This window comes from Diadema antillarum, unplaced genomic scaffold, assembly GCF_040938485.1.
Source record: "Diadema antillarum isolate AM-2024a unplaced genomic scaffold, OU_Dant_1.0 scf00000001, whole genome shotgun sequence".
Classification (NCBI taxonomy): domain Eukaryota; kingdom Metazoa; phylum Echinodermata; class Echinoidea; order Diadematoida; family Diadematidae; genus Diadema; species Diadema antillarum.
This window is the reverse complement of record NW_027270890.1, coordinates 1,765,317-1,792,574: the sequence shown is the minus strand read 5'-3', so window position 1 is coordinate 1,792,574 and position 27,258 is coordinate 1,765,317. Positions and strand designations below refer to the sequence as shown.

Below are 27,258 nucleotides of genomic sequence, written 5' to 3'. Positions count from 1 at the left end.
AGATCGTACGATAGTGGGAACCCCGCTTAAAGCAATGTATCCATATCCAGAAAAAATTTCACTCTTCGCATTTCTTGTTTCCTCATTTTCCTTTCACACACCATATGTTATTGTAAAGCAAAGTTAATATCTAATGTCTAATTTCCACCGAATATTCACACACAGACAACAAAAAAAGAAAATTTATTGCACAGAACAATACAAAATATCAATGTATAATTTTAAAAAAAAGGCCCACAGTGGTCCGTCCATATCCATGATATTTCATAACATGTTAGCTCTGTCAAAATAAATCAAAAGTTGGCAAAAATTGACAATTTTGCAGAAAGTTTCATCATGTGATTTCAAAATGAAGATCAAAATGTGGAAAATGGCTCCCAATTTGGATCTGCCATGAAACATACTTTAAAGTACACCCCGCCGACGTATAATTTTAATTTAAAAATATTTCTTGTGGGAGGTTCTGGATCGAGTCTCCCCAAACCCAGCCCACTAGGGGGTGCCAATGGATCAAACATTGATAAACTTGAAACTGCACTCACAAACCCACTTTAAAAGGTCCCTGTGGAGGCAGGAAATGTACAAATCTCGAAAACTGCATCAAAGGGAAATGTACAATGCCTTGCGGGGAAATATAACAATTGTGAATGTGAATGAACAGCAAACCACCTGGTGCGGTCGTGTGACTGAATGCATAATTCGAACAGTAGCAGAGAGAAGCGAATACTGACTTTTGCCAAAGTGTTAGGGGTGGGAATGTGCATGACAGACATGGAATTTTACCTTTTCTTTGAAAGATTGTCATTACTGTAAGATGTTTTAACAGCAGACCATTCAAATCACATAGAAATGTGTTAGATTCACTTTGCATTGGTATGGCATTTATCCTGACTAAATATCAACAAAACACTCACCTAGGAAAGCAGTTACACCTTGGAATCTGTGCATTGTCTACAGGACGTTGTCTGCTTCTGTTTACCGTACTGATTTCATTCGGTGGCCTCCCAAACATCATGCACCTCTGATGAGTTCAGTAGGTTTTGAAATAAAAAGGCGAATGGCATTCTCCTTGCTTAGCCCATTTGTACAGATACATGCACATATTCTATCACCTTGGCAATAATCCCTGCAAAATTTGGTATAAATCTGACCATGTGTTAAGAAGAAGAAGAATTAAAATGTGAAGATTGTCTTCACTTTGCCCCCCCCCCCAAAAAAAAGATTCTACAGTCACTAATCTAAATCATACATAGCACTGCCTTAGCTTATCACTGACTGCATGTCTTGAAAGGAGATTTGGGGTTTTTGTCTGTCCACCACCGTTACGTTTTTTTTTTCTACTCCGATCTCGGATTTTATACATCGAGCTTCGCTGCGTTCTACACCGCAACTCGCCATCTCTTCAAGTTCTACAATCCATAGGGGGATTTTTCATCACTACGTTTACCACGATCTACGTCGCGTTTACATCGCTGCTTCGGTCCTGTTAGCGTGCTGTTAGCGGTGTGGCAGACTCTACCAGGGACCTCGCAGTTTTCTCTACCCAGTGCTCCAGCGGTGGACTACTCTCGCTTGTGCTAGCTGCGACACTCGGAGGCTATTCTACGCTGTCGCTGGATCTTTTGTATATATTTCTACGGGACACTGTTGTCTTTGGACCCCCAGTGCATTTCAGAGTTTGTCCATATCATTTCGTAATTTCAGGAAGTGCAATACAAGGACACTGTCCACCTCTTCGGGTGCCCTGGTGATTTTCCCATTTCGTCACGGTTGGCTTCGACAACCAGTACCGCATCTACTGCCTGCACTGCCATCGCCCATTCCGTAGTTGGTGAGTAGGTATTTCGTTATAGGCACATACCTATAATACCACATTGGTGACCCTGTATTTCTTTTTTTGCACGGAATTCTGTTCCTGTAGTGTACGTCATGAGTGACACTGAGGAGCAAACTGCCCAACAACCCAGCGCCGCTGCCCAACAACCCTGCGCCGCTGCCCAACAACCCGGCACCGCTGCCCAACAACCCGGCGCCGCTGCCCAACAACTCGGCGCCTCTCCACAGCAACCTGGCGCTGTTGCCGCCGCTGTCAGCGTCCAGCTGCCCCCGTACTGGCCCGATGATTATGTCTTGTGGTTCGCCCAAGTCAAGGCACAGTTTTCTACGAAAGGCATCACCAGCGAGAAGACCATGTATCATTATGTGGTTTCTTCATTGCAACCCCAATATGTCACTGCAGTCCATGATTTGCTTGTTTCTCCACCTTCTTCCAACCCGTACAAAGTTCTTAAATCGGAATTAACAACACGCACGACAGCTTCGGAGCAGAGAAGACTACATCAGCTGTTAACCACTGAAGAACTGGGCAATCGTACTTCGACTCAACTTCTCTGGCGCATGGAGCAGCTACTCGCAGGCAAGACATTGGGAGACAGTTTCTTCTGTCAACTTTTCCTGACCAGACTTCCCCTCCAGGTGCAGTCCATCCTCGCGTCCAGCAGGGACTCCATGATGGTACATCAGCTCGCCGAACTCGCTGACAAAATCATCGAAGTTAGTTCGCCTCCCACGCCCGGTCTCCCTATCTCGAATGTTGCCGCCTCCAATCTGCAATCAGCACCGACGCAATCTCCATCATCTGACGACATCAGGAAACTCGCCGAACAAGTGCAGCACCTCACCTTGCAGGTCCAGTCACTCACCAAGCAGCTACAGCAGGACCGTGGTCGCTCACCGGCCAGGTTTTCTGGCAGGGATCGTAGCCGCGGTCGTAGTCGGGGCCGCAATCCCGCGAATGAACGCCAACCCAAACAACACGCAGGAGCTGAATGCTGGTACCATTGGCAGTATGGGGAGGACGCCAAGAACTGCTCGCCTCCGTGTTCCTGGCAAACCAAGTCACGCCCTCCTACGCCTCAGGGAAACGCCCCCACCAACGAGTAACGGCAACCGACTCGTTTGGTACTAGTGCGCCCCCAAGTCACCTTTTTCATGTCTACGACAAATGTACAGGTACCAAGTTCCTCGTTGATACTGGAGCAGAGGTTAGCATTTTGCCAGCAATACACAAGCTAGTCTCACCTACTCAGCCTACTTCCATCAAACTTCAGGCGGTAAACAGGTTGCCCATTGCCACGTACAGACAGAAATCTCTCACATTGGACTTGGGGCCGAGAAGAACATTTCGTTGGGTGTTTATCATCGCCGATTTGCCCTCACCTATCATTGGCGCTGACTTTCTGCGCGAATTTGGTCTGCTGGTGGATGTCAAAAATCGGAAACTCGTTGACACTTCTACAAACTTTGTGGTTAATGGTTTTCAAACCACCCACGCGCATCCCTCACCTCCAAGACTTCTCCACACATCTCAGCAGCAGCCGAGTCTTCTCGAAGATAGATCTCGTGCGCACCTATCATCAAATCCCGGTGTAAGCTGCCGATATCCCCAAGACTGCCATCATCACACCTTTCGGGCTTTTTGAATTCGTTCGAATGCCCTTTGGCCTTCGAAATGCCGCGCAGTCTTTCCAACGTCTGATGGATGAAGTCGTCAGGGGGTTGACTTTTGTGTTTGTCTATTTGGACGATTTGCTACTCGCGAGCAACAACAAGGAGGAACATGAGTCACATCTGCATCAGCTTTTTGACAGGCTACAATCATACGACATCGTCATTAATCCGCTCAAGTGTGTGTTCGGTGCTTCATCGCTTACTTTCCTCGACCACGGGATCCGGCCATTGGACGAAAAGGTATAACACGTCCGCGACTTCCCGGCACCAACTTCTCTTCGCAAACTAAGAGAATTTCTTTGGCTGATTAACTTCTATCGGAGGTTTATCCCCCATTGTGCTGATATACTTCAACCTCTCACAGACCTTCTCAAAAACCGGAAGAAGAAACATCAATCCATCGAGTTGAATGATCGCAAACTCTCAGCGTTCAACAAAGCCAAGGACGAACTGGTAAACGCCACTCTCCTAGTTCACCCTAAATCGGATACGCCACTCAGCCTTTCAGTTGATGCATCTGATGTTGGCATCGGCGGGGTCGTTCACCAGCTCATGGGTAATGAATGGCAACCGTTGGCTTTCTTCTCCAAGAGATTGCAAGATCGTGAGACCAGATATAGCACATTTGGCCGAGAACTTTTGGCGGCTTATCTTGGTATCTGACATTTCCGGCATCTACTGGAGGGTCGGTCATTCATCCTGTTCACTGATCACAAACCCGACTTTTGCGCTGACTGGCGGACGTTTTCTCACGAGTTCATATTGACAACGTACGCCTTTCCCCCTCCATCGATTTCGATGCGATCGCACGCACTCAGAAGGACGATGAGGAGATTGCAGGTCTCTCAGACAACGACTCAATCAGACTGAAACGTATGCCTATCCCCTCTTCAGACAATACCATATTGTGTGATGTCTCCACAAGTACGCCACGCCCTTACATCCCCCTTCCTTTTCGTAAGTCACTTTTCAGGGCTCTGCATAATCTCTCACATCCCGGGATTAAAGCAAAACAGAAGCTCTATACTGACCGTTTTGTATGGAAAGGAATCAACCATGATGTACGTTCATGGGCTAGGACTTGCTTCCAATGTCAGAAATGCAAAGTTCACCGCCATACCAAGTCGCCACTGGGAACATTTTCAACACCTGACACGAGATTTGATCATGTTCATCTCGATATCGTTGGTCCCCTCCCCCCGTCCGATGGTTGCCCGTACCTCCTCACCTGCATTGACCGTTATACACGATGGCCTGAAGTGATCCCCATGAGTGACATCTCAGCGGACACAGTTGCGCGAACATTTGTTACACATTGGATAGCTTGTTTTGGCATTCCATCGACGATCACGACCGACCGAGGTCCTCAGTTCGAGTCCCAGCTTTTTCACGCTCTCACTGACCTCCTTGGTACGACACGCATTCGAACCACATCATATCATCCCTCTCCAATGGTCTGGTTGAGCGACTACATAGACACTTAAAGTCGGCAATCAAAACACACAACAACGTACGTTGGACTGAAGTCCTACCACTTGTGTTATTGGGTATACGGACTGCCATCAAAGCCGACATCGGTTGTTCATCAGCTGAATTGGTTTACGGGACAGAGATTAAGTTAGCTGCGCAGTTTGTTACGCCAATTAAGTCAGATTCACATCTGGATCCAGCCAACTATGTCCATCGACTTAAGGAGGTCATGAGAAAAATCCGCCCCACCCCCACACGCGGACAACAACGTCCATCATATGTAAACTCTGACTTATCCACATCTAGTGATGTTTTCATACGATAGGATGCAGTAAGGCGACCCCTCGAACCACCCTACCGAGGGCCTTATCCAGTTCTCCATCATACCGACAACTTCTTCTGGATTGACATCGGCGGTAAGCAGGATAATGTCAGCATCGATCGATTGAAGCCGGCGTATTTGGAACATGACCTCACCTTTCCTCCGGTCTCATCGCCCCCCAAACCTCCGGCGAACACCTCACCGTCACCGCTCACGGGACCACCACCACCACCCGCCCCATCGCCAGCCTCCCCGCGCCAGCCTCCCCCGAACCTCGCACGACTCGCTCCGGTCGACAGGTCAGGTGGCCTGCTCGCTTCGTGAACATTTTCGAACATGGTTGAAGCTATGGACAAAGCTTTGTGACTTCAGTTTTCGCTTAGAGTGCACATTGATGCTTTATTTTGTATATACGTGTATATACCTGATTATTTGGCAACTATAGCTAAGACAAGCGACACATCCAGTACCGTGTGGACCTTTCATTCTCGCGTGTCATTTATCTATTTCGCGATACCAACGCTAACACTGTATATTACTTCTCGCATTTCATACCTGTCTATCTTTGACATCGATTTCTGCTTCTCTTCATTTCGCATCAATCTAAAGGGGAACTGCTGTAGCGACTCGCATTCTGCCTAAATATAGATTCCTTCTGTTTTCGACGATCTCAGTTGAATTTATCGGTAACAGGTGTGTTCCGTCATCTCATTCAGGAACCGTAGTCAACCTCTCGTGATCGTAGCTAGCCAGCGTTTCGTAATAGTAGTTAGCCAATCAACATGTTCTTATGTGGTCAAGCGGCCAATCACCTTTATGCCAGGGCGTGGTCACTCGCTGGCGTGACCAAAACATCTCCTCCTGAATCAGCAACTTCTGGACATGAGCAATCGCATCAGCATAATTATTATTCACTTCTCCTCGCGATCTCGTTACGATCACTTCGTACCCTCGCACGTTTAAGGAGCAAGTCGCAATTCGTATTACATTTTTTTTTTTCTACTCCGATCTCGGATTTTATATATCGAGCTTCGCTGCGTTCTACACCGCGACTCGCCATTTCTTCAAGTTCTACAATCCATAGGGGGATTTTTCATCACTACATTTACCGCGATCTACGTCGCGTTTACATCGCTGCTTCGGTCCTGTTAGCGTGCTGTTAGCAGTGTGGCAGACTCTACCAGGGACCTCACAGTTTTCTCTACCCAGCGCTCCAGCAGTGGACTACTCTCGCTTGTGCTAGCCGCGACACTCAGAGGCTATTCTACGCTGTCGCTGGATCTTTCGTATATATTTCTACGCGACACTGTTGTCCTCGTACCCCCAGTGCTTTTCGGAGTTTGTCCATATCATTTCGTAATTTCAGTAAGTGCAATACAAGGACACTGTCCACCTCTTCAGGTGCCCTGGTGATTTTCCCGTTTCGTCACGGTCGGCTTCGACTACCAGTACCGCATCTACTGCCTGCGCTGCCGTCGCCCATTCCGTAGTTGGTGAGTAGGTATTTCGTTACAGGCACATACCTACAAGTCACGACACTCGGAGGCTATTCTACGCTGTCGCTGGATCTTTTGTATATATTTCTACGGGACACTGTTGTCTTTGGACCCCCAGTGCATTTCGGAGTTTGTCCATATCATTTCGTAATTTCGGGAAGTGCAATACAAGGACACTGTCCACCTCTTCAGGTGCCCTGGTGATTTTCCCATTTCGTCACGGTCGGCTTCGACAACCAGTACCGCATCTACTGCCTGCGCTGCCGTGGCCCATTCCGTAGTTGGTGAGCAGGTATTTCGTTACAGGCACATACCTATAATACCACAATGTCATGATCACTGCACTTCCACATTTGGCCCAGCTTGCATTTACACTGAGAGAAAAGGCCTGGCCGAGACCGGACCAAGACTACCTCCACAGCTTAACCAAATGCACAGCCATTTTTGGTGATGCATTCGGCCTTTTGAGTGTTTACAGCGACATTTAGGCTGGGCTCTGCCTGGCCTCATTTTCACTGTACGTATTTAAGGTCATACACAAAATATAAATTTGACAATAGACCTTTAGATCATGAGACTATAAGTGACATAGGTTTCAAGTTATAAGAAATTAAGCTTTTTGAGATAATCGATAAAGAAGAATTGTACAGAAAGAAAAAAAGAATCTGTACAGTTCAAGTAGAAGGTGATCCGTGTGAGAACGTGATTCACATGAAAAGGTGGTCTGTGATTTCACAAGGATCACCTGTAATTAGACTGTCACAATAAACATTCAGTAGGTATGTGTGACTGAATAAAAAAACTGATCAATCAAGGAACTTCAACTTGCTCTTTGCTTTACTTGCAAGCTTTCAATGCTGCTGACTGTGAGGTCATAATCTTGCACTGAGATATCCTATTTCAACCAACAGAACACTGTACCTTGCGTGGCTTCTGTCCAACACCCTCTACTTTCCACTTGGCCGTCTTGTCGGGGTTTGCCAAGAAGCGCTCCTCATGCTTTTTCTTTCTTTTGCCACACTGACATTTTGGATCATCAGTCCTGTCAGCAAAATTTAGAAGACACATTTGATAAACAATAACATTCTTTTAAATGTTTATTGATGCACTCACTACACCTATTGGTTCTCTTTCAAGACAATAAAAGAGAAAAAATCAAACAAATTGGCACATAAAGAAAAGTTTTCAGACACACATTACATGACATGGCAAATTACAGTTAATCCATATTCCCTAGTAATGTAATTAGCTCTTGTGCAAGATGCTCTTTTATTCATGTTCACTCAACTGTGCTTCCTTACTATCAAATTGACATTGCTGGCACTTACAAATTGAAACTATCAATTGAAAGAGAAATGGTACAATGTCAGTAAATAATGATCACCATAGTGATGTTAGATTGAATTTGTTGCTTGAGAAAAAGGAGATGATTATTTGCTTTATCTCTCACATCGATTTACAAACTTGAGATTTGCTTGAAATGTATGCGATCAACCACTCAGATTTTCATTCTACAATCGTGCTGAATGTTAAAACACAGGTGGTTGTACGGTACAACCACAGTCCGTGGCATGGCAGCATGCAGTCGAATGAATGAGACAGATGTTAAATCTAAGACAATTAACAAGCAATACTGATATACCAGGTATCGATAATTGTGCAATGTGCATGGATGTGTGCCACAAGAACTTGCTAGTACTCCCGTGGCCAATTGATGCGAGCGATACCTTTATCGATTCCAATGGCGGGTATAGAAAAGTGCTAAAGAAAAAAAGACTATAAATCACTATAGTACCATGGTATGGATGCTGGGAGAAAAACATCTCTTGGTCACATGTTCCAAATTCTAGTAATCCCATTGCCCAAACAAACCTATGTGGGATATACAGTCAACCTGGCGTACGTCGACAAAATCGGCACTGAGCAAAACACGTCGACTTACGCAAATGTCGACTTACGCGTAAGTCGACATTTTGTCGACTCATAAATGAAAACTAATTTCCCCTATACAGAGCAAGATTTGGATCACGATGCGGATCGCTACCAAAATCTTACCCCTTTTGCCCCCAAAACATGGCTATTAACATCAGCAACAATAATGTTTTAGTTCATGCATAAATCTTGTGTGAGTTAGCAACGACAACACACAATTCCCAAATCTCTAGAGAGATTTCTAGAGAGCGGGATCGGAAACCTAGGCCCGTTTCTAGACACTTTACATTTTAAACTTGATTTGAAATATCAAACGCAAATTCCCCAAAATTGCATTAAATTTTCGCAATTTAAATTTAAGTGCCTTGCTGCGAAGATATGCGTGTGATTTCACATGATTCTGTCGAGATAATTTTAAGTGCCGACTGAGTTGAAATATGTGTGATTTTCCTTCCCTAAATCGCCATATTTGTTTTGCTTAAATTTCTGCTGACATACTCTGAAAATGAATTGTTCTCGTGCTCCGATTCGCAACATTACCGCTCTGTACAGTGCGGACCCGTCTGAAATAAAATTGAGAAGAAAAGTTTGTTCATCCGGAAATGACATCTTTCGGACTACTAACCTTCGTAGAAACAAACCTCTTTCCATTGTCAGACTAAATTAACTTTGGACCGAGATTTAAACCTTTGGCATAGCGAACTTTAACAATTCGTTATCATTTTTTCATTGACATTTTGTGAAGCAGCATGCGTTTCGGTAGTTTGAACTAAGTTCGGTCACTGCGAAAGTTCCGTTACGAAATAAAAAATGATGCGAGTCTTAAACAATACCGTCAATGTTTATGTGTTTAAACGCAGTTTCTAGTTTCGGACAAAAACCGCCAGTCTTTTCTGCAATGCTGTTGCATTTTAAATACAGCGTTGCTTGTGATTTGATGGACTTGCATTTGATTTTTAAAGTTGCGTTTAAACGCAATTGAGTTTAAATTTCATACAATTTTCTAGTTTCGCATGATTATCAAACGCAAGTCTTTTCAGCGTTCGGTGTGATTTGATGGACATGTATTCGATTTTCAGAGTTGCGTTTAATTTTTAATTTTGCTTACGAAATAAAAATAATGAAAGTCTTTTCAACAATAATACACTTCCGTAGATGTTTAGAGATGCGTTTAAATGCAGTTTCTTATAGTTTTGTACAAAAACCGCAAGTCTTCTCTGCAACGCTCTTGCATTTAAATACAGCGTTATTTGTGATTTGATGGAATTGCATTTGATTTTTAGAGTTGCATTTAAACGTAATTGAGTTTAAAAAAGTTCCCTACAATTTTCTAGTTTCGTATGATTATCAAACGCAAGTCTTTTCAGCGTTCCGTGTGATTTGATGGACTTGCATTTGATTTTTAGAGTTGCGTTTAAACGCAAATTGAGTTTAAGTTTCCTACTATTTTCTAGTTTCGTATGATTATCAAACACAAGTCTTTTCAGCGTTCCGTGCGATTTGATGGACTTGCATTGATTTTCAGAGTTGCGTTTGATTTCTAATTTTACTTACGAAATATAAAAAAAAAGTAATGCAAGTCTTTTCAACAATAACGCACTTCCGTAGATGTATAGAGATGCTTCTAAACGCAATTTCTAGTTTCGTACAAAAACTGCAAGTCTTCTCTGCAATGCTCTTGCGTTTAAATACATCATTCCATGTGATTTGACGGACTTGTATTTGATTTTTAGAGTTGCATTTAAACGCAATTGTGTTTCAGGTTCATACAATTATTCTCTAGTTTCCAATGATTATCAAATGCAAGTCTTTTCGGCAACGCACTTGCGTTTAAATGCAAAAGTTGCGTGTGATTCGATACACCAGCATTTGATTTTTTGAGTTGCATTATTAGTTGCATTTTAATAAATTTTCTAGAAAGGGCCCAGGTTTCTAGTACCGCTTCGGAACAATTAACGGTAGAATATTCGGATTTACAAAAACACCAATTTCATGTTCGGATAATGAATACCTCCTGGGACATAAGGGTGTACAACGAGAGGGAGAAAAGGGGTACAGTGAACTGCCTTGGGTACTATATGTAATACATGTACTCCAGTGTACATGAGTGTATGCCCTTTCTATATTCTGACATACAAGACAATGGACGCATGACGGAACGCTACCGAATAACCGAGAAGAAATGCAGCGAATCGGAGCGGGAAAACAATTCTTTTTCAGAGAATGGCGATAAGATTTAGAGCAAAAAAATATGTCGACTTAGACGAGGGAAATAACACGTATTTCAGCTCAGTTGGCACTGAAAAATCAGGTCAACTTGCATGAGTTGTCGACTTATAAATGTCGACTAAGACACGGAAATTTTCAAGGAATAACAAAGGCACAAATCAGGACTTTTTTATTGTGTCGACTTAGGCGAGTTGTCGACTTATGCGATGTCGACTGAAGTGAGGTTTACTGTAGTTAAATATAACATTGTAGAAAGAGGAATTCAATGTTTGCGCGCATTTTAATTTGGGGAATTTCACGACAGCCAAGATTTTCAATGCGAAATTAAAATGCACCAAAAGTTTTTGGTCTACACTGTATGCATTGAATGTTAGAGAGATACCGTGAAAATTTCTAGCCGCAATAAAGGCTGTTGGCTCAAATTCACGAAAAATTTAATGCCGCGAATAAATCATGTTTTACAGCATGTAAATCAGAGTCCTCTCATTTATTATGTGATGTCAAATAATGATGATTTTAACATTTACATATGAAATTGATGAAAGTATGGAAATAAAAGCTTTTACAGTAAGTCTCTTATTTCAGATCCAAAAACATTAATTTTTGTACTGTTGTGTATTGTGCGAAGTTGACAATGTGGTCGAATCACACTCACAGGCCTGCCCTCAATGCACTACCAGTGGGAACAGCCATTAGTTGCAATTTTTTATGTTGTACAGTATTCATCGCATAATCGGGACAGGTTGGGAGTAGCAAACACGGCCCCTTTAAGCGAGGTGCCCGATTTCACGATGAGTACTCACCACACACTAACAGCATACGACATGTACATGTAGTGCACACACACACACACATGCATACTGACGTACTGTACATGTACATGAATACACAACACGCTACCCCTCGGCGCGACCCTCCAGCTCTCCCTGCATTCTCGCAATGATGTAGAGTAATCGCAACCGGGTTCGATTCTCCTGTCAAACACGCGTGTACACGTAATCAATGTCAGCTCATACCCTGTAGTCTAGATTCATAAAACGTTACGTATTCGCACATACATTGAACCCTTCTCATCTTTCACGCTCTCCCTCCCACTCTCTCCCCCATTTCACTGAATATGTAACTGTTCATAGCCCTCATTTCAATCACGTAACTTTTGCCCAGTCACAACTGAGGAAGATTGTGACGTACACACAGATCACAGTGTACGTACAGCTGTATTGAAAGTTGAAACCAAAGACAGTAGATAACAAGATACGAAGGCGCGCGATAACAATGGACTTTGCCCTCAGAGTGTATGACTGAGATTAAACAACGCACACAGCCTGGGCTGTATGAGCGAGGCATGTTTTTTATTGGATGTGAGTCGAGTAGGAATTGCAAGCGAGCACATGGCTTTGCTTATGAAGGGGAGAAGAATGTTCGCGAAGGCATGTGCTCTGCAATGGCATGGATACTTATACACGGCGCTTTCGTGGCTATGCATGTACATGTACTGGATGGACGGAGGTCAAAACACACCAATCCGAAGCTTGCTTTGTAAGTTTGTTGTAAACGACAACTGATACTGAATCTTTGAAATATTGTTGTGGTATTTTGGTAGATTTTTTGTGTAAAATATCAACAAAATCAAAGATCGCTTGAAGAAAAATTGTCCCGTTTATCAGAGGTCCCCGCCCGATTATCCAGTGAAAATAACGTGCGTTGGAAATGTTTCTGGGAAGCGTATATCATTTAAGCGAGGATCCCGATTATCAGATGCCCGATTATGCGATGAAACTGTATTAGTTTTTACATCAGAGGAAGACTCTGGGAGCAAATGACAATAGACAGCCTAAATAATCAATTCTGCAGTGCAAATCATAGTTCTTCAAAGAAAATGACTTACAAGTGGACTAATCACATTCTGCACAGTTTTTTATCACATTATGAAAGTTTATTTTTTAATCACATTATGTAGTTTTTTAACTCTTCTCTGGCAGCAAGGCATTTGACTTCAACAAAAGGTCATGCTTTCACCATTTAATACCTCAAGTCACATTTTTATTGAGTGTCCTCGCCTTGTGTTGTAAAAGTGTATCCAGCTCCGTGGTTAGAGCTATCAAGGAGGTATACCAATTCCTCTACACTATCATGACATGGTACTGACAGCTTAATTGGGAGGGGCCAGGAGTTTTTCTTCCATTTAAGGATGTTCCCAATTCAGTTGTGGCTGGTATTGGCCTGTGCAAACCACACAACATGAAGCCCAGTATTTTGGCATTACATTAAACCATGAACAGTTCTTTAAAACCCACTGATAATCACAGCAACAAGTACACATCAGGGATCTCGCCAGCGTATATCATCCTTGTCGGTGCCGACAAGCGTGCGGTTTGAAGAAACAATTGCCGACAAGGGTAAAACTTGCCGACAAGGGTAACACCACGCGTGAACTTGCCGACAAGGGTGACTTGCTTGACGAGCTAAGTTCGGACCAATTTCTCGCCTTTTTCAGTCTTTATTACCTGGCTAGAAAAGAAGCTAGATGTTGAAAGGAGCAGCAGTTTACAAGCGCAAAAAGTTATCCACGCAATCACCGCACCGATCGCAACAACGCGGCTCAACAGAGCGACGTGCTGATTGATACACACCACATCACACACACACTTGCTCACTCACATGCGCTCTGATTTGGGAGCCGCCTGCATGTACAACGGTACAGTGTATTGAGAGAGGGAGAGAGAGGACGGAAAGAAAGGGTCGGAGGCGGCCGAAGGAGGCTGCTGAGGAAGGCTGACACGTGCTCGCTTGTTGTCACGCTTGTTGTCGAGTTACGCAAAAACAAACGATATGAAATGCGTGCCCTCCGCCACAGGTTGTATTTTTTTTTTTTTTTTGGCTGCTTTGGTTTGTTTGTTAGTGTAACACTCGATAGTTTAGAGGTAGCGTGGTAGAGCGTAACATATTTGGTTGAAGTCCACCAGCAGGTTTATTGAACACAAGATGCTTCGAACATGGAAACAAGTTCACAATATCCAGTCAAGTATAAGTGCGATATAACCCATAATATAAAAGCCGTAACCCAATGGAGGGGGTGGCTAGGGTTGTTAGCTTACCCAGGGAGGTGACTGTCTCACCTCCCTGGCTTATCTGAGGTCCTCACCTGAAGAAGGTGGGAATCAAGACTGCCCCTGTTCTCTTAGTCACACTGTATATATACACTGTATCTATGTGTATGGTTATTAGCCTGGTTACTATAACTACAGACATGTTAATTAATAGCTGTACCAGTATATGTTACATGTGAACAATATACTGCTTTAATATAAAAGAGTGACTCACTTGGGGAGTAGAGATAGGGCTATACATGCTGTACCCTGTATTATATTCTTAATCCTAGTGCTATATTGTTAATCCAAAGCCTATTCAGTTGGGTTCTATTCATTCCGTTGTGACACACAGTTTCTTACTGCTGGGCACACTGTTTATACATACAGTGTTACAACATTTATCAAACTTACATACAAACCCCCTTACTGGTGTTATAACCTATCAACCATACATAAAACTACCTTACATTAGTATGGCCTTCCCAAAAGAAACGTCCTCGTTTCTAAATTGTTAATCAAATACAAAACCGATGGAGTTTGCTAGAATAACATATAAATGAAACAACTGAAAATATAAAACTAACAAAACAAATTAACTTTATAGGAAACATACTCAAACATTAAACTTATCAAAAAAATCAATAACAAAAACTTAATCAAAAATCATGGAGGGGTATGTGTTCACTACATGATATACATGTAAAATATGGAGCTTTGCTATCGAAAAGAAATGACAAAAAAAAAAATATCGCCCTTGCCTTAAAACTCATAAAAATCCCTTACTGGTGTTATAACCTATCAACCATACATAAAACTACCTTACATTAGTTTGTCTGCCTGTCTGTCTCTCTATTCGCAAAATAAGTCAAAATTTGGGAACAGTATTGGATGAAATTTTCAGGAACAGCTGGTTGGTAAAATGGCGCAAGGAACAGATGATTAAATTTTGATAGTGAGCAGGATTTATAATACCACCGGAATTCACCGCCATGATCCAGGATTTTTAGACTTTGTTTCGTATATTTGAAAGGATTCGTATCAATTCTTTAGGAAGCTGGCCATCGGCAATGACGCAAAATTAGATACGTTCAAAGCATTGCCGCAGAGAGAAAATTAACTCCATCTTTCGTTAAAAAAAAAGAAATGAAAAAAGAACGTATGATGGAGTAAGCAAATGCAAATTGTTATTTTGGTTTTGGTAGTTTCAGTGGTTTTTTTGTTTGTTTGTTTTTTAATCTAAAAAGCCATGCGTTCCATTTTATTCTTTTCAATTGCCATGGATTTGTAAACGTCATTCGTGAATATTCCATTTTCCTTTTCCGGGCCGAAATTTATAGTAATTCTGTCATGATGGTCTTTCAAGTTCAACGTACGTAATGTTCACGTGCTTCTGGCTTGGTTTGTTAAAAGGTGGGTTACATGTAGGGGGCCTTCATGGGCAGAAAATAAATGATGATCATTCATCAATGTTCCCAGTTGGTTTACATGCTATGTACACGCTGTTTACGACCACTGAAGCAAGGTGGCAGTGCGCGCGGCATTCCTCTATCTGACACCTGGCTTTCGTGGAAATTTCGTGGAAATTTCCACAAGCCATGATATCAAGTTTCCCCACTGCTTGTGGTCGTGTTTTTTTTTTAATTCTTCATTATGAACATCAATTTGTTAAACTTGAAAAGTGTAGATAATTTGCGTCGAGGATGTGTTTCTTTCTTTTTTTTTCATTGCAGCATCGGTAACACTTTGTTTTGTTCATCGTCCGTGCATGGCAGGGGTTCATGGGAGAACGATAGGAATGACTGGGGAGAAAATAAACTGAAAGAAGAAAGCATCTTTTGAGCGAGCTGTCTTTGTTTTTCTCTACACCAGCATCAGTTATCACCACCAAGGTTCATTTTTTTTTCGTTACTCCGGCAGATTAATGATAAAATGATGCCAGATTCTTTATTCTGAAGGTTCGTTAACCGAAGATTGAATAAAGAAAAATGTCCGTAAATTTCAAAACGAAATCAGTGCGTCATTTCGAACGTTTTGCCAGTGAAAGTTTGGAATAAAACGACTGCCCATAAACAGTTGCAGTTTTCTTACTCTGAGGGTTCGTTACTCCGACAGATTAATGATAAAATAATGCTAGATTCCTTATTCTGAAGGTTCGTTAATCAAAAAATGATTAAGAAAAAAATGTCCGTTCATTTCACAACGAAATCAGTTTTGTTATTTCGAACGTTTCTGTCAGTGAAATTTCGGAATAAAACGACGGCACAAAACAGCGTGTTTTCGTACTCTAAGGGTCTATTATTCCGACAGAAGTAGTAATGATAAAATAATAAATTGTAGATTCTTTATTCTGAAGGTTCGTTAACCGAAGATTGAATAAAGAAAGATGTCCGTAAATTTCAAAACGAAATCAGTGCGTCATTTCGAACGTTTTGCCAGTGAAAGTTTGGAATAAAACGACTGCCCATAAACAGTTGCAGTTTTCTTACTCTGAGGGTTCGTTACTCCGACAGATAATGATAAAATAATGCTAGATTCCTTATTCTGAAGGTTCGTTAATCAAAAAATGATTAAGAAAAAAATGTCCGTTCATTTCACAACGAAATCAGTTTTGTTATTTCGAACGTTTCTGTCCGTGAAATTTCGGAATAAAACGACGGCACAAAACAGCGTGTTTTCGTACTCTAAGGGTCTGCTATTCCGACAGAAGTAGTAATGATAAAATAATAAATTGTAGATTCTTTATTCTGAAGGTTCGTTAACCGAAGATTGAATAAAGAAAGATGTCCGTAAACTTCAAAACGAAATCAGTGCGTCATTTCGAACGTTTTGCCAGTGAAATTTGGAATAAAACAATTACTGCCCAAAAACAGTTGCAGTTTTCTTACTCTGAGGGTTCGTTACCCCGACAGATTAATGATAAAATAATGCTAGATTCCTTATTCTGAAGGTTCGTTAATCCTAAAATGATTTTAATAAATGTCCGTTCATTTCACAACGAAATCAGTTTTGTTATTTCGAACGTTTATGATATGTCAGTGAAATTCCAGAACAAAACGACGGCCCCAAAACGGTTACAGTTTTCTTTTACTCAGAAGGTTTGTTACTGCGAAAGAATAACGATAAAATTCTTAAGATTCTTTATTCCGAACGATCGTTAATCGGAAAACGATAAAGAAGAAATGAAAACGGTTACAGTTTTCTTACCCTGGGGGTTCGTTACTCCGAAAGAATAATGGCAAAATAATACTCTACATTCTTAATTTTGAATGATCATTAATAGAAAATGATAAAGGAGAAAATATTCGTTTATCCAAACGAAATCAATTTTGTTATTTCGAATGTTCTGCCAGTATAATTTCGGAATACAACAACGGCCCCAAAACGGTGTTTTCGTATTCTGAAGGTTTGTTATTCCGAAACAATAACGATGATAGATGATAGATTCCTTTCTGAAGGTTTGTTGATCGGAAAATACTAGTAATAAAGAAAAAATGCTTGTTACTCAGTAATCTTCGAACGAAATCAGTTTTATTTTGACCATTCATCTGTAGTACCGACCTTTGGTGTTGTTGTTGTTTTCGATTACAAACCTTTGAAGTACTCAGTAATGAATCGTTTCATTTCATGATTAAACAAACCTTCGGAATAATGAACATCATTACATTTTTGTATGATATCTCTTTGATGTCACGGCCAAACTACCGCAGTATACCCAGAAAGGAAAGTGCAACGATGTCCCCAAAGTTCTCGATCGCTTCTCGCGCATCTGCATGCAGTAAGCCTACCACGTGGTCGAGCAGACGGCGAGAAAGCAACACGGCGCGCGTTGTTGCGATGCAGAGACGGCTAATTATTGCAACAGTGAAACAGGAAAGGCCTAAAACAAATCGGAACCATCACCATCGGCACCTACTTCTCTTTCATTTATTATTTAGGAACTGCCGCTAACAAAAGGTATGGAGTTTCTGCATTGTTTCTGTGAGAATATGCCCCTCACAACGTTCATTACATCTCCGTGAAAATGTCGCATTTAGTGGCATTTTAGCGGCGATTTATCTGTGTTGTATTGAGCATTAGCGAAGGCTTCCGCGCCTCACAACGTTCATTACATCTCCGTGAAAATGTCGCATTTAGTGGCATTTTAGCGGCGATTTATCTGTGTTGTATTGAGCACTAGCGAAGGCTTCTGCGCTAGTGCTCACCCACCCCCAGAACAGTGCGCATAAATGCCGACAAGCGTGAAGAAATTCCTGGCGAGAACCCTGCACATGCCCAACAATAATGCCGATTTAGACACCAACCTCCATAAAAAAAGACACAGCAATTTTATAATTTTTGCAAATGCATCATCGGAACAAGCCTTCATCCATTTGATCCACAAAATAACCCTTTTTAGAATTCACATCTTGACAAGTGTAAATCATGTCATGAAGCCACAGCATTATCAGTGCAGAGAATGAAGCAGCACTGCTAATTTGAACATGTTAAAAACACATGCATTGCGACAACACTGATTGACAAACATATTTTTCCCATATATTCATGCCTCCTACCATGTGTCACACACAAACACACACACTACTTATATTCGAACTGTGCACAAACAGGGAGAGTATGGGCTGCACATGGGTAAAGGTGACTGTTTCGCACTGAATCATGTGAAGCAGTGGTAAGTGCATATTTTGTAAAGTGAAAAGCCAAAAAATTTTTAGTTTCTGGGCACATGCTAGTCCCCGGGAGTTTTTTTCGGTACCATGTGAAGAGGAGACCAGTTGCTTTTCAATTGGCGTATGATATGCCGAGTCGGAGCATGTGACTGAATTCCTGTTTCACAGCTTAGAGGCATTCAGATGTGAGACGGCATGGTCCAGCGGAGACAGGGGGACCTCGAATCTCTATGTTGTGGGTGATTGACGATGGATGGTGTGTAGAATGCTTGAGTAATGGAGGTATGCTGTTGGATGAGTGTGTCAAACGACTGCCAGTAGAACATATCATTTTTAGGCTGAGGGACGTCATCAGTTCAGTAATGATGTCGCTAACTGAAAGATTCGTCATTGGATCTATCAGTTTGTGCCGCCTAACGTCGACTAGCACTCCAAATGTACTAGGAAGTCAGATCCTAAGAAAGGTGTTGGCACATCTGCGATTGTGAAGATCCATCGACAAACACGTCACAGTCCTAAGTTGAGTATCATCAAGCATTTGCTGCACGTTGTGATGTTGGACTTGTTGGTGGCCTGCAGCTTGAATTTTTTCGACTGAAATTGCCTCTCACCCAGGGAAGGTCGAAGCACACTGACTTCCCCGTCAGTGACGAGGAAGTCGGATCGTGAGAAAGGAGTTAGCATTTCTGCGATTGTGAAAATCCACTGACAAACACGTCACAGTCCCAAGTTGAGCATCATTGAGCATTTGCCGCATGTTGTGATGTTGGACTTGTTGGTCGCCCGCAGCTTGAATTTATTCAATTGAAATTGCCTCTCATCCGGTGAAGGTGGACGAACACTTGATTCTGCGTCGGTGACAATGAGGAATCGCATGCTGGTGTTCTTGTCTGATATATAAAAGAGGCGACTGTGGGTGTTTGAACCGACGCTGCTTGTCGCCATTAAGCGCTGGCTTGTTCGTTTCCATGATCCATGGCAGCAGGCGGTTGAGAACCGGAAGACGATTGTCATCTGCAGGGTGGTTGACAATGGCTAGTGTTCTCTCCATGGGTTTGATGGTACCAGCACTCGCTCTTGTCGGAAGCAGACATTTGAGCAAGGCTGCCATTACGCAGGGCATGCACTCTGTCCCTGCGTTGTCGACTGACCTTGAATTCGGCTGCATTTAAGGTCACGAAGATGCGTCGCCAACTGGTGTATCTCATCCTGGAGTTATTGAATGGACGTTGGTGTTGTTTGGTGTGGGGCGACCACGGCATGAATAAAACTTGGTGCTGGGATGGCAAGGATGTGGCCAGGTCCACAAGCTCCGGCCACCACCTGCATAACTGTCAGCGAATCGCTTGACGAGGCCAGAATCTGCTGCACATTGGTAGGCATGTGCTAGACGAATAACTGCCAGAGAAGGGTATCCACGAACACACAATCACCCAGCAGCTACTTCGTTCAATGGAGGAGTTGAGTCGGTTTCCAATCCCCCAATTCTTCTTCTGTCAATAGCTACTGGAGTCTGCGTTGCTCTGACTTTATGTACGTTTGTGAATTGTTCCAGCCGAAGGGACGTTCTCCGACCCACCACATGCCTCACAAACAGGGTCCCCTTTTAGCGCATAACATATACATTTTCATTGATGACCAAAAATATCAATTTTTGTTGTTGTTTTTTTAACTATTGAAACTAGATCAAAGTATTCTATGCATGCCTCTCACATATGCCTCTGTCACCGAGGTTTTCATTATTACCGGTGGCCTGCATGAGGTTGCCCCGAATGCAGAATTCTGTTTATTGTTATAATGTGTTGTTGTACGTCGGGTTGACTGGGTGACTTGTTGCGGAGGGTGTGGGGGGGGGGTGATCCATGGGTTCATTGATTTGATGTCGATGCTAGAACAGAGTGTACTTACATTGATTTCTCATTGCAATTTTGAATTAGGTTTCAAACTTTATTCCTAAAATCTCTAAGATTCTCTCTCTTCCCCCCCTCTCTCTCTCTCCCCCTCTCTCTTTACCAACCACGGGTTTTGCCGGTATTCAGGGGTAAACTTTACGTGAAACTTTGCTGTTCATGTCACTCTCATTACCGAAATCATGATATTGTACTCAGTTCAGTTATAAAGTTTACATTTATTTTCTAAAGTTAATGTTAGAACCGATAAATTCAGAGCTGGTCTATTGCCGTTTTGATTCTATGTTGCTTTGCGTAAGGCAGATAGTTACGGTCGATTATTACTCTTCAATACATGTTTTCTTTCTTGTGTTTTTGTATGTCTGTGCTCTGCAGTCCTGCAGATCATGTCAGTAATTTTGTTTCAGTCACTCCTCTATGGTCAGTTACAGCTCATCACGCACCGATGCACCTCATCGTATACATCCCGTGTATACGATGTGCACTGCACTTCCCGTTGCACCATGATAGGCCATTATTACGTAATGTCACTCATTGTAAATGAATTCTGATTTTGGAATAGATGACCAACAGCTAGTCAACCACACAAGCCAGTATTTCACTATCAATGAATTCAACAGTCATTTTTTTCCTTCCAATAAGGCAAATCAGATTTGTGCTAATTTCAGTTTAATTCACCTTAATTCAAGAAGCTTAACTAAAAATTTTGATACGTTTGAACTATTTTTAAGTTCCCTCAATGATTTTCCATTCTCCGTTATAGGAGTTACCGAAACATGGTTGCACACTAATTCCCCGTACCTATTTGGCATTGAAAATTATAATTTTATTCGTAATGACAGAAAGCATGGCATAGGAGGTGGAGTTGCCATGTACGTTAATAATCAAATTAGATTTAAAATTCGAACTGATTTGTGTATTCAGGGAGCAGAAAGTTTATTTATTGGAATCTTAAATGATAATGAAAAAAATATTATAGTTGGTACCATTTACCGTCCTCCACAAAATGACGTTCAATCTTTTATTGAAAACTTCGACCAATGTGCTAATGAAATTTTTGGAGAAAGAGAATCCATTTTTTTTTTTAAGGGAGATTACAATATAGATTTATTACAACCCACCCATTTCCATGACATATTACTTTCCAACTCACTGCATCCCCACATCAATAAACCTACCAGAATAAATAACACCACCCATAGTAAAACATTAATAGATAATATACTGTCTAATGTTATAATTGAAACCTGTATTTTATTGAAAGGTTTATTTATTCATATCACATCTCGTAGCCCGAGGGCTAAATTGCGTATAATATTACATAAAATATATACATACAAATTCAAACATTCAGACGGTTACAGAGTAAAGCATTTGCACGTGTGATAGAATTGAGTGGGAAAATATCATAAGTACGCAAATCAATAAGTTGAGCATTATCCGATATAATATATCATGCAAGATAAGAACATATTCCACATTTGTCAAAACAATCAGAACTATATAAAAATTACTATGACGGCTGGTTTGCCTCTACTCCAATAAAACTACATAACATCATACACAAAACATCAGGTTTGCATGATTGATGATAACCAAAAATAAAATATTTAACAATTTAAAGATGTGATTGCACAACCCCAATATAATTATATCAACTGTTGTTTTTTTATATTTCATAACCAAATTTCATTCTAATGACTAGATTATCAGATGAAACATATGCCCTAGCACTCTCACCTGACCCTTAGAAATACCCGTGACCCACATTCTTCTTTAAACATAATCCAAATAACAACATCAAACTCACAGAATAGTTCCTCTAACTGTCCCAAAATATACATAAAAATATACATAAAAATGTCATATTTCTCCATTCAGAATTGCAGATTTATGAAGAAAAAATAGCTTTATGGGGTGATTTTCAAAGCTAGTATCACTACGGAAGAGATGTAGAATATAGAGATACGAGAGGGATAGAGGGAGAAGGAGAGATAAAGGCATGTAAGTATAGATATGTGTATACAATACATATACAAGTATACACAATACGCACAAATACACAACCATTTGCATATACTCACATACCATGTACGAACCTTTGTATAAGGGGGCAGGGTTACAAAAATAACATATTTATATTCTGCGTAGCTTTCTCAGTAAAATACATATCATAAACCACACATATTTGTTAATAGATATTGGGAAAATAGAAAGATACCCGGTGATGAACAGCAACATAGTCAGAAAAGTTGCTCCATCAAAATAATAACATTATCAGTCAAAGCTTTCGCCTCCCAGGGGAGATGGGAAGGACAAAACAAATTGGATAAAAAAAAGAGGGTCTCGCAAATTTTGGATGTGTACATAATACATCATACAGGTATACACATACATACATACATACACAGACTTATGCATGTGCATACATAAATATGGACGTTTGTATGGGGTGCAGAATGAAAAAATAACAAATTTATATCCTATTTAACTTTCACAAGAATAAATACATACATATCGTGGACCGCACATATAAGAATTGTAAAGATAAGGAGATACAGCAACGTGATAGAGAAGGTGGTACCTTCAAAATAAAACAGAGTTAATGAAAGCTTTCACCTGGTAGAGTAGATTGGAAGAACAGGGTAGAATGGGTAAAAGAGGGGTCTTGTAAAGATAGAGAGGGAGAAGGAGAGACAAAGAAGGACTACGTGAATGTGCGTGTGCACACATACGTATACAAACAAACACAGCCATATGCATGTACAACTTTACTCAGGAATCCAATATTGACGTAATCAGAAAAGTAATATATTAAGAAAATAACATCATGAAACTCATTTGTATTATGCAATAGGAGCCGCATTTACACTTACTAACATCGCGATTTTTAAAATCGCGATATTTTGGTCCACCGTTTACACTTGCGCAAAAGCATGCGAAGTTTGAGCTTCACACGAAACATCGCGATTTTTTGGTTGGTAGTGCGCATGCGTAATTTACCTCTTTTCAACACGGCAGCTGAGTGGAAGCGCGCGCTATTCTGTTCGTTTTCACTGCAGTGCAGTATACAGTATACACGTATTTTGATCACAGCCAGCTGGTTGGAATGTTGAGCAGGGCTTTTTATCAGTACAATGCACACATAAATCTGTGCTTCTCGCGACTGTTTACTTACGGTAAAACTATAGAGCTTGCTATATTAGATCACATACGTAGTAGGTGTGTAAAACTTCATCTACAGCAGCATTCAGGAGGATCATGAAATTTTGCCGATATGACGAAAGTGAGAAGTAGGACTTGGAAGTTAGGACTGGTATTTTATCAGGCGACAGCAAGAACTCACACTTGTTACGTACTCCTGTATTCCACAAACAATGTATATCGAGAGCAGTACGGGCACTCCCACAATCTGAATCAACGCATTTTCTGGGAGAACATAATTTTGTTAACTCGTCATGGGGTGATGATACGTGGTTGGAGAACTTCAAGTTTGCTATGTAGTAGTTTTCACGTACTAGTTTCATCAGGGAGAGGGAGGTGAGAGACCACGAGCCGATCGAGGATCGGCCGTTTAGACCTGTACACAGCTGTCTATACCGTGTGTGTAGTACTCTGGCCAGTGACCGACGTACTCTCTACACGTTCCAAAGAGGGGAGCGCGCGTAAACTCCCGGTGCAATCCGATACCGAAAGTCACGTGATGAAAAATCGCGATATTTCTGCGGCTTGGGTTTACACTCGCTAACTTCGCCTCAAACTTCGCGAAGTTTCAAAAAATCGCACTCCGGCTGGCGATTTTTCTGGCGATGTTTCGAGGGCGTTTGGGTGTAGTTGCTTAGCAACTTACACCCAAATGTCGCGATTTTAGAAAAATCGCGATTTTTCCAAGCAAGTGTAAATGGGCCTAGGGTAATGATATAGAGGTTATGACCTTGATAACCTTTTCTGGACAAGAAAGGAGGAGGTTGAAATGAGAGAAAGAAGTAAAAGGCTGAAGGAGAGAGAGAAAAAAAAAAACTGTAAGGAATGAGTATGAGGGGCGTGCCATCGCTCTGACCAGACAGAGACTTGTCAGTCATCTTAACCCGGGATAACAATTCAAAATGATTTACATTGATGTAGAATTCAACAGCCTTGTGAGGTAAGGAATTGCACTATTCTCGAAACGCTTAGTGCGACATCTTTTTTCCATGTAGCGCTTTGTGTGTCTGAGTTTTCGAGAGGACGCATTCAGCACAAACCATTTCTGGAAGTACACAGAGTTTGCCGATTTCTGCACAAATTTCATAGACAACTCCTCGCGTCTCACTTCTAGGCTGGAAATTAGGGCTGTTTCCAGTGCTACCTCGTAGTTGCAGTGCGGTAGAATGGTCCTCAGTGCCCTCTTCTGGACCCGCTCAAGTAGACCTGCCTGTGCGACCGTGAGACCTGAGTGCCACACTGGGCATGCGTATTCCAGAAGCGGTCGAATGAATCCAACATACACAGACACAAGATCATCAGTAGGCATGTTGAATGATTTCAACATTCGGAGCATATACATGCGACGGTTTGCCCGCGACACTATAGTACGGACATGGCATTCCCACTTGAGGTCACTTTGTATCATGACGCCTAGGAGCCTCACTGACGTGACTTCGTTCATCACTTCGTTGCAAAGTGTAAAATCGAAATCTGGGAGGCTTCGTTTCCCGAAGGATAGCCTCATGACAATGCACTTTTTGGGGTTGAGCTTTACGCGATTGTTGTCACACCAATCTTCCAAAGAGGTGAGGACCTCCTGCACGCGGTTGTATGGGTTGCAACGGCGATCAGAGCACAGGGCGAGCGACATGTCATCCACGTATTTCCATCTGCTGTCAAGATCACCACACAACGCGTCATTGATCAGAGCAAGGAACAATGCAGGACCCAGACGAGTACCCTGTGGGACGCCCGCTGTGACAGGTTTCCATGGTGACAACGCTCCTTGGTATCGGACACGACATCTATGTCTAGTGAGGAACTCACAGATCCATCTTATTATCGATGGATCTGTACGAACGGTATTCTTTATTTAGATATATCTGATCATTTACCGATTGTTATGATTAATGATAAATCTTTAATAACTTCAATACGCCGAATTTTTTGAATTTTTTGAAAAAAATAATTTACCCCTTAGCAGCCCCTCTCACCCACATATTCAATCTATCCCTACTTAACGGTAAGTTTCCAGACTCTTTCAAAATCGCCAAAGTTATCCCCATTTATAAAAGAGAAGATCCATCAATTGTGAAAAATTATAGACCCATCTCATTGTTACCTATAATATCGAAAATTTTAGAAAAATTAGTTTATAAGCGTCTCTCCTCGTTTATGATAGAAAATTAAGTATTAAATGTGAATCAGTTTGGTTTTAGGAAAGGATTTTCTACCGATTATGCTATAATCAAATCTGTTGATAATATTATTGATGCGCTTATTATTAAAAAGGAGCGCATAATTGGAGTCTTTATGGATCTTTGTAAAACATTCGACACTATTGATCATGACATTTTATTTGAAAAATTACATAATTATGGCGTGAGAGGGATTACTTTGTCATGGTTTAGAAGTTATCTAGGTCATCGAAAACAATATGTTGCATTTAAATCCAGTTACTCATTATATTTGAACGTGTCATGTGGTGTCCCTCAGGGATCTCCTCGGGCCCCTACTTTTTTTGATTTATATTAATGATATCATTAATTCCTCTCCTCGTTTAAACTTCATTTTATTTGCAGACGACACCAATATCTTTTATTCCCATAAGGATATTGTAACACTGGTTGACACATTAAATATGGAATTAAGTAATATTTTAAAATGGTTTAGAATATGCTTTCATTGAATATTGATAAAACATGTTTTATACACTTTCATATGCTTCAATCCCAACCCACCCTTCCTCAAAGTATTTCTATTGATGATATAAACATTGCTGAGAAACATTCAACCAAGTTCCTAGGGGTGACCCTAGATAGCAATCTAACTTGGAATACTCATGTCCATAATATTATAACAGCAATATCTAAAGCAACTGGTGCTTTAAGGAGAATGAAATATTTAATTAATGATCAAATTTCAATGATGTTATACAATACCTTATTTCTACCATATGTAATGTACTGTAATATTGTATGGGGCAACTGTACCAAAACCAAACTCAACACAATTTTTCTTCTTCAGAAAAAGGCTCTTCGTATATATGCACACATTCAAATTTTTTGGCTCACACTGATCCCATATTTTATCGCCTAAAAACTCTCAAGGCCCATGATATACATTCATACCTAACTGCTATATGTATACATAAACACATTCGAAATTTATTACCCTTTTTCCATAATGCCCTAGTAACCAATGACCATATTCACCCATACCCTACCCGTCGTTCCCATGATTTTCATTTAAGTAATCCAAAGCTTTTCCTTGCTCAAAAGTCGATTAGACATCACGGTCCGGATACATGGAACACTCTTCCTGAGGAGTTGAAACAGTGTGCCTCCTTGTTTTCATTCAAAGCAGATTTAAAGAAGCATATTACTACAGTATACTTCAAATACAAATTAAGCACGAATAATTTATATGACTCATGTTGGTCTC

At 41.3% G+C, this 27,258-nt stretch overlaps 2 protein-coding genes across 2 annotated transcripts in view; one reads left to right on the top strand and one right to left on the bottom strand.

Moving 5' to 3' along the window:
• Positions 1 to 27,258, bottom strand: part of LOC139721313 (transient receptor potential cation channel subfamily M member-like 2) — a 433,859-nt gene that overhangs the window by 333,734 nt on the left and 72,867 nt on the right. The window contains exon 4 of the mRNA XM_071632667.1: positions 7,720 to 7,840. Within this exon, the coding sequence (XP_071488768.1) occupies positions 7,720 to 7,840 (121 nt within the window). The remainder of the gene's footprint in view (positions 1 to 7,719; positions 7,841 to 27,258) is intronic.
• LOC139715548 (uncharacterized) lies at positions 1,930 to 2,943 on the top strand. The gene has a single exon (XM_071627146.1). It carries the CDS (start codon positions 1,930 to 1,932, stop codon positions 2,941 to 2,943), a length of 1,014 nt encoding a protein of 337 aa, XP_071483247.1.

Bases quoted from the DNA above. Each gene is read 5' to 3' on its own strand.
- LOC139715548 (XM_071627146.1), top strand. From the start codon at position 1,930: ATGAGTGACACTGAGGAGCAAACTGCCCAACAACCCAGCGCCGCTGCC.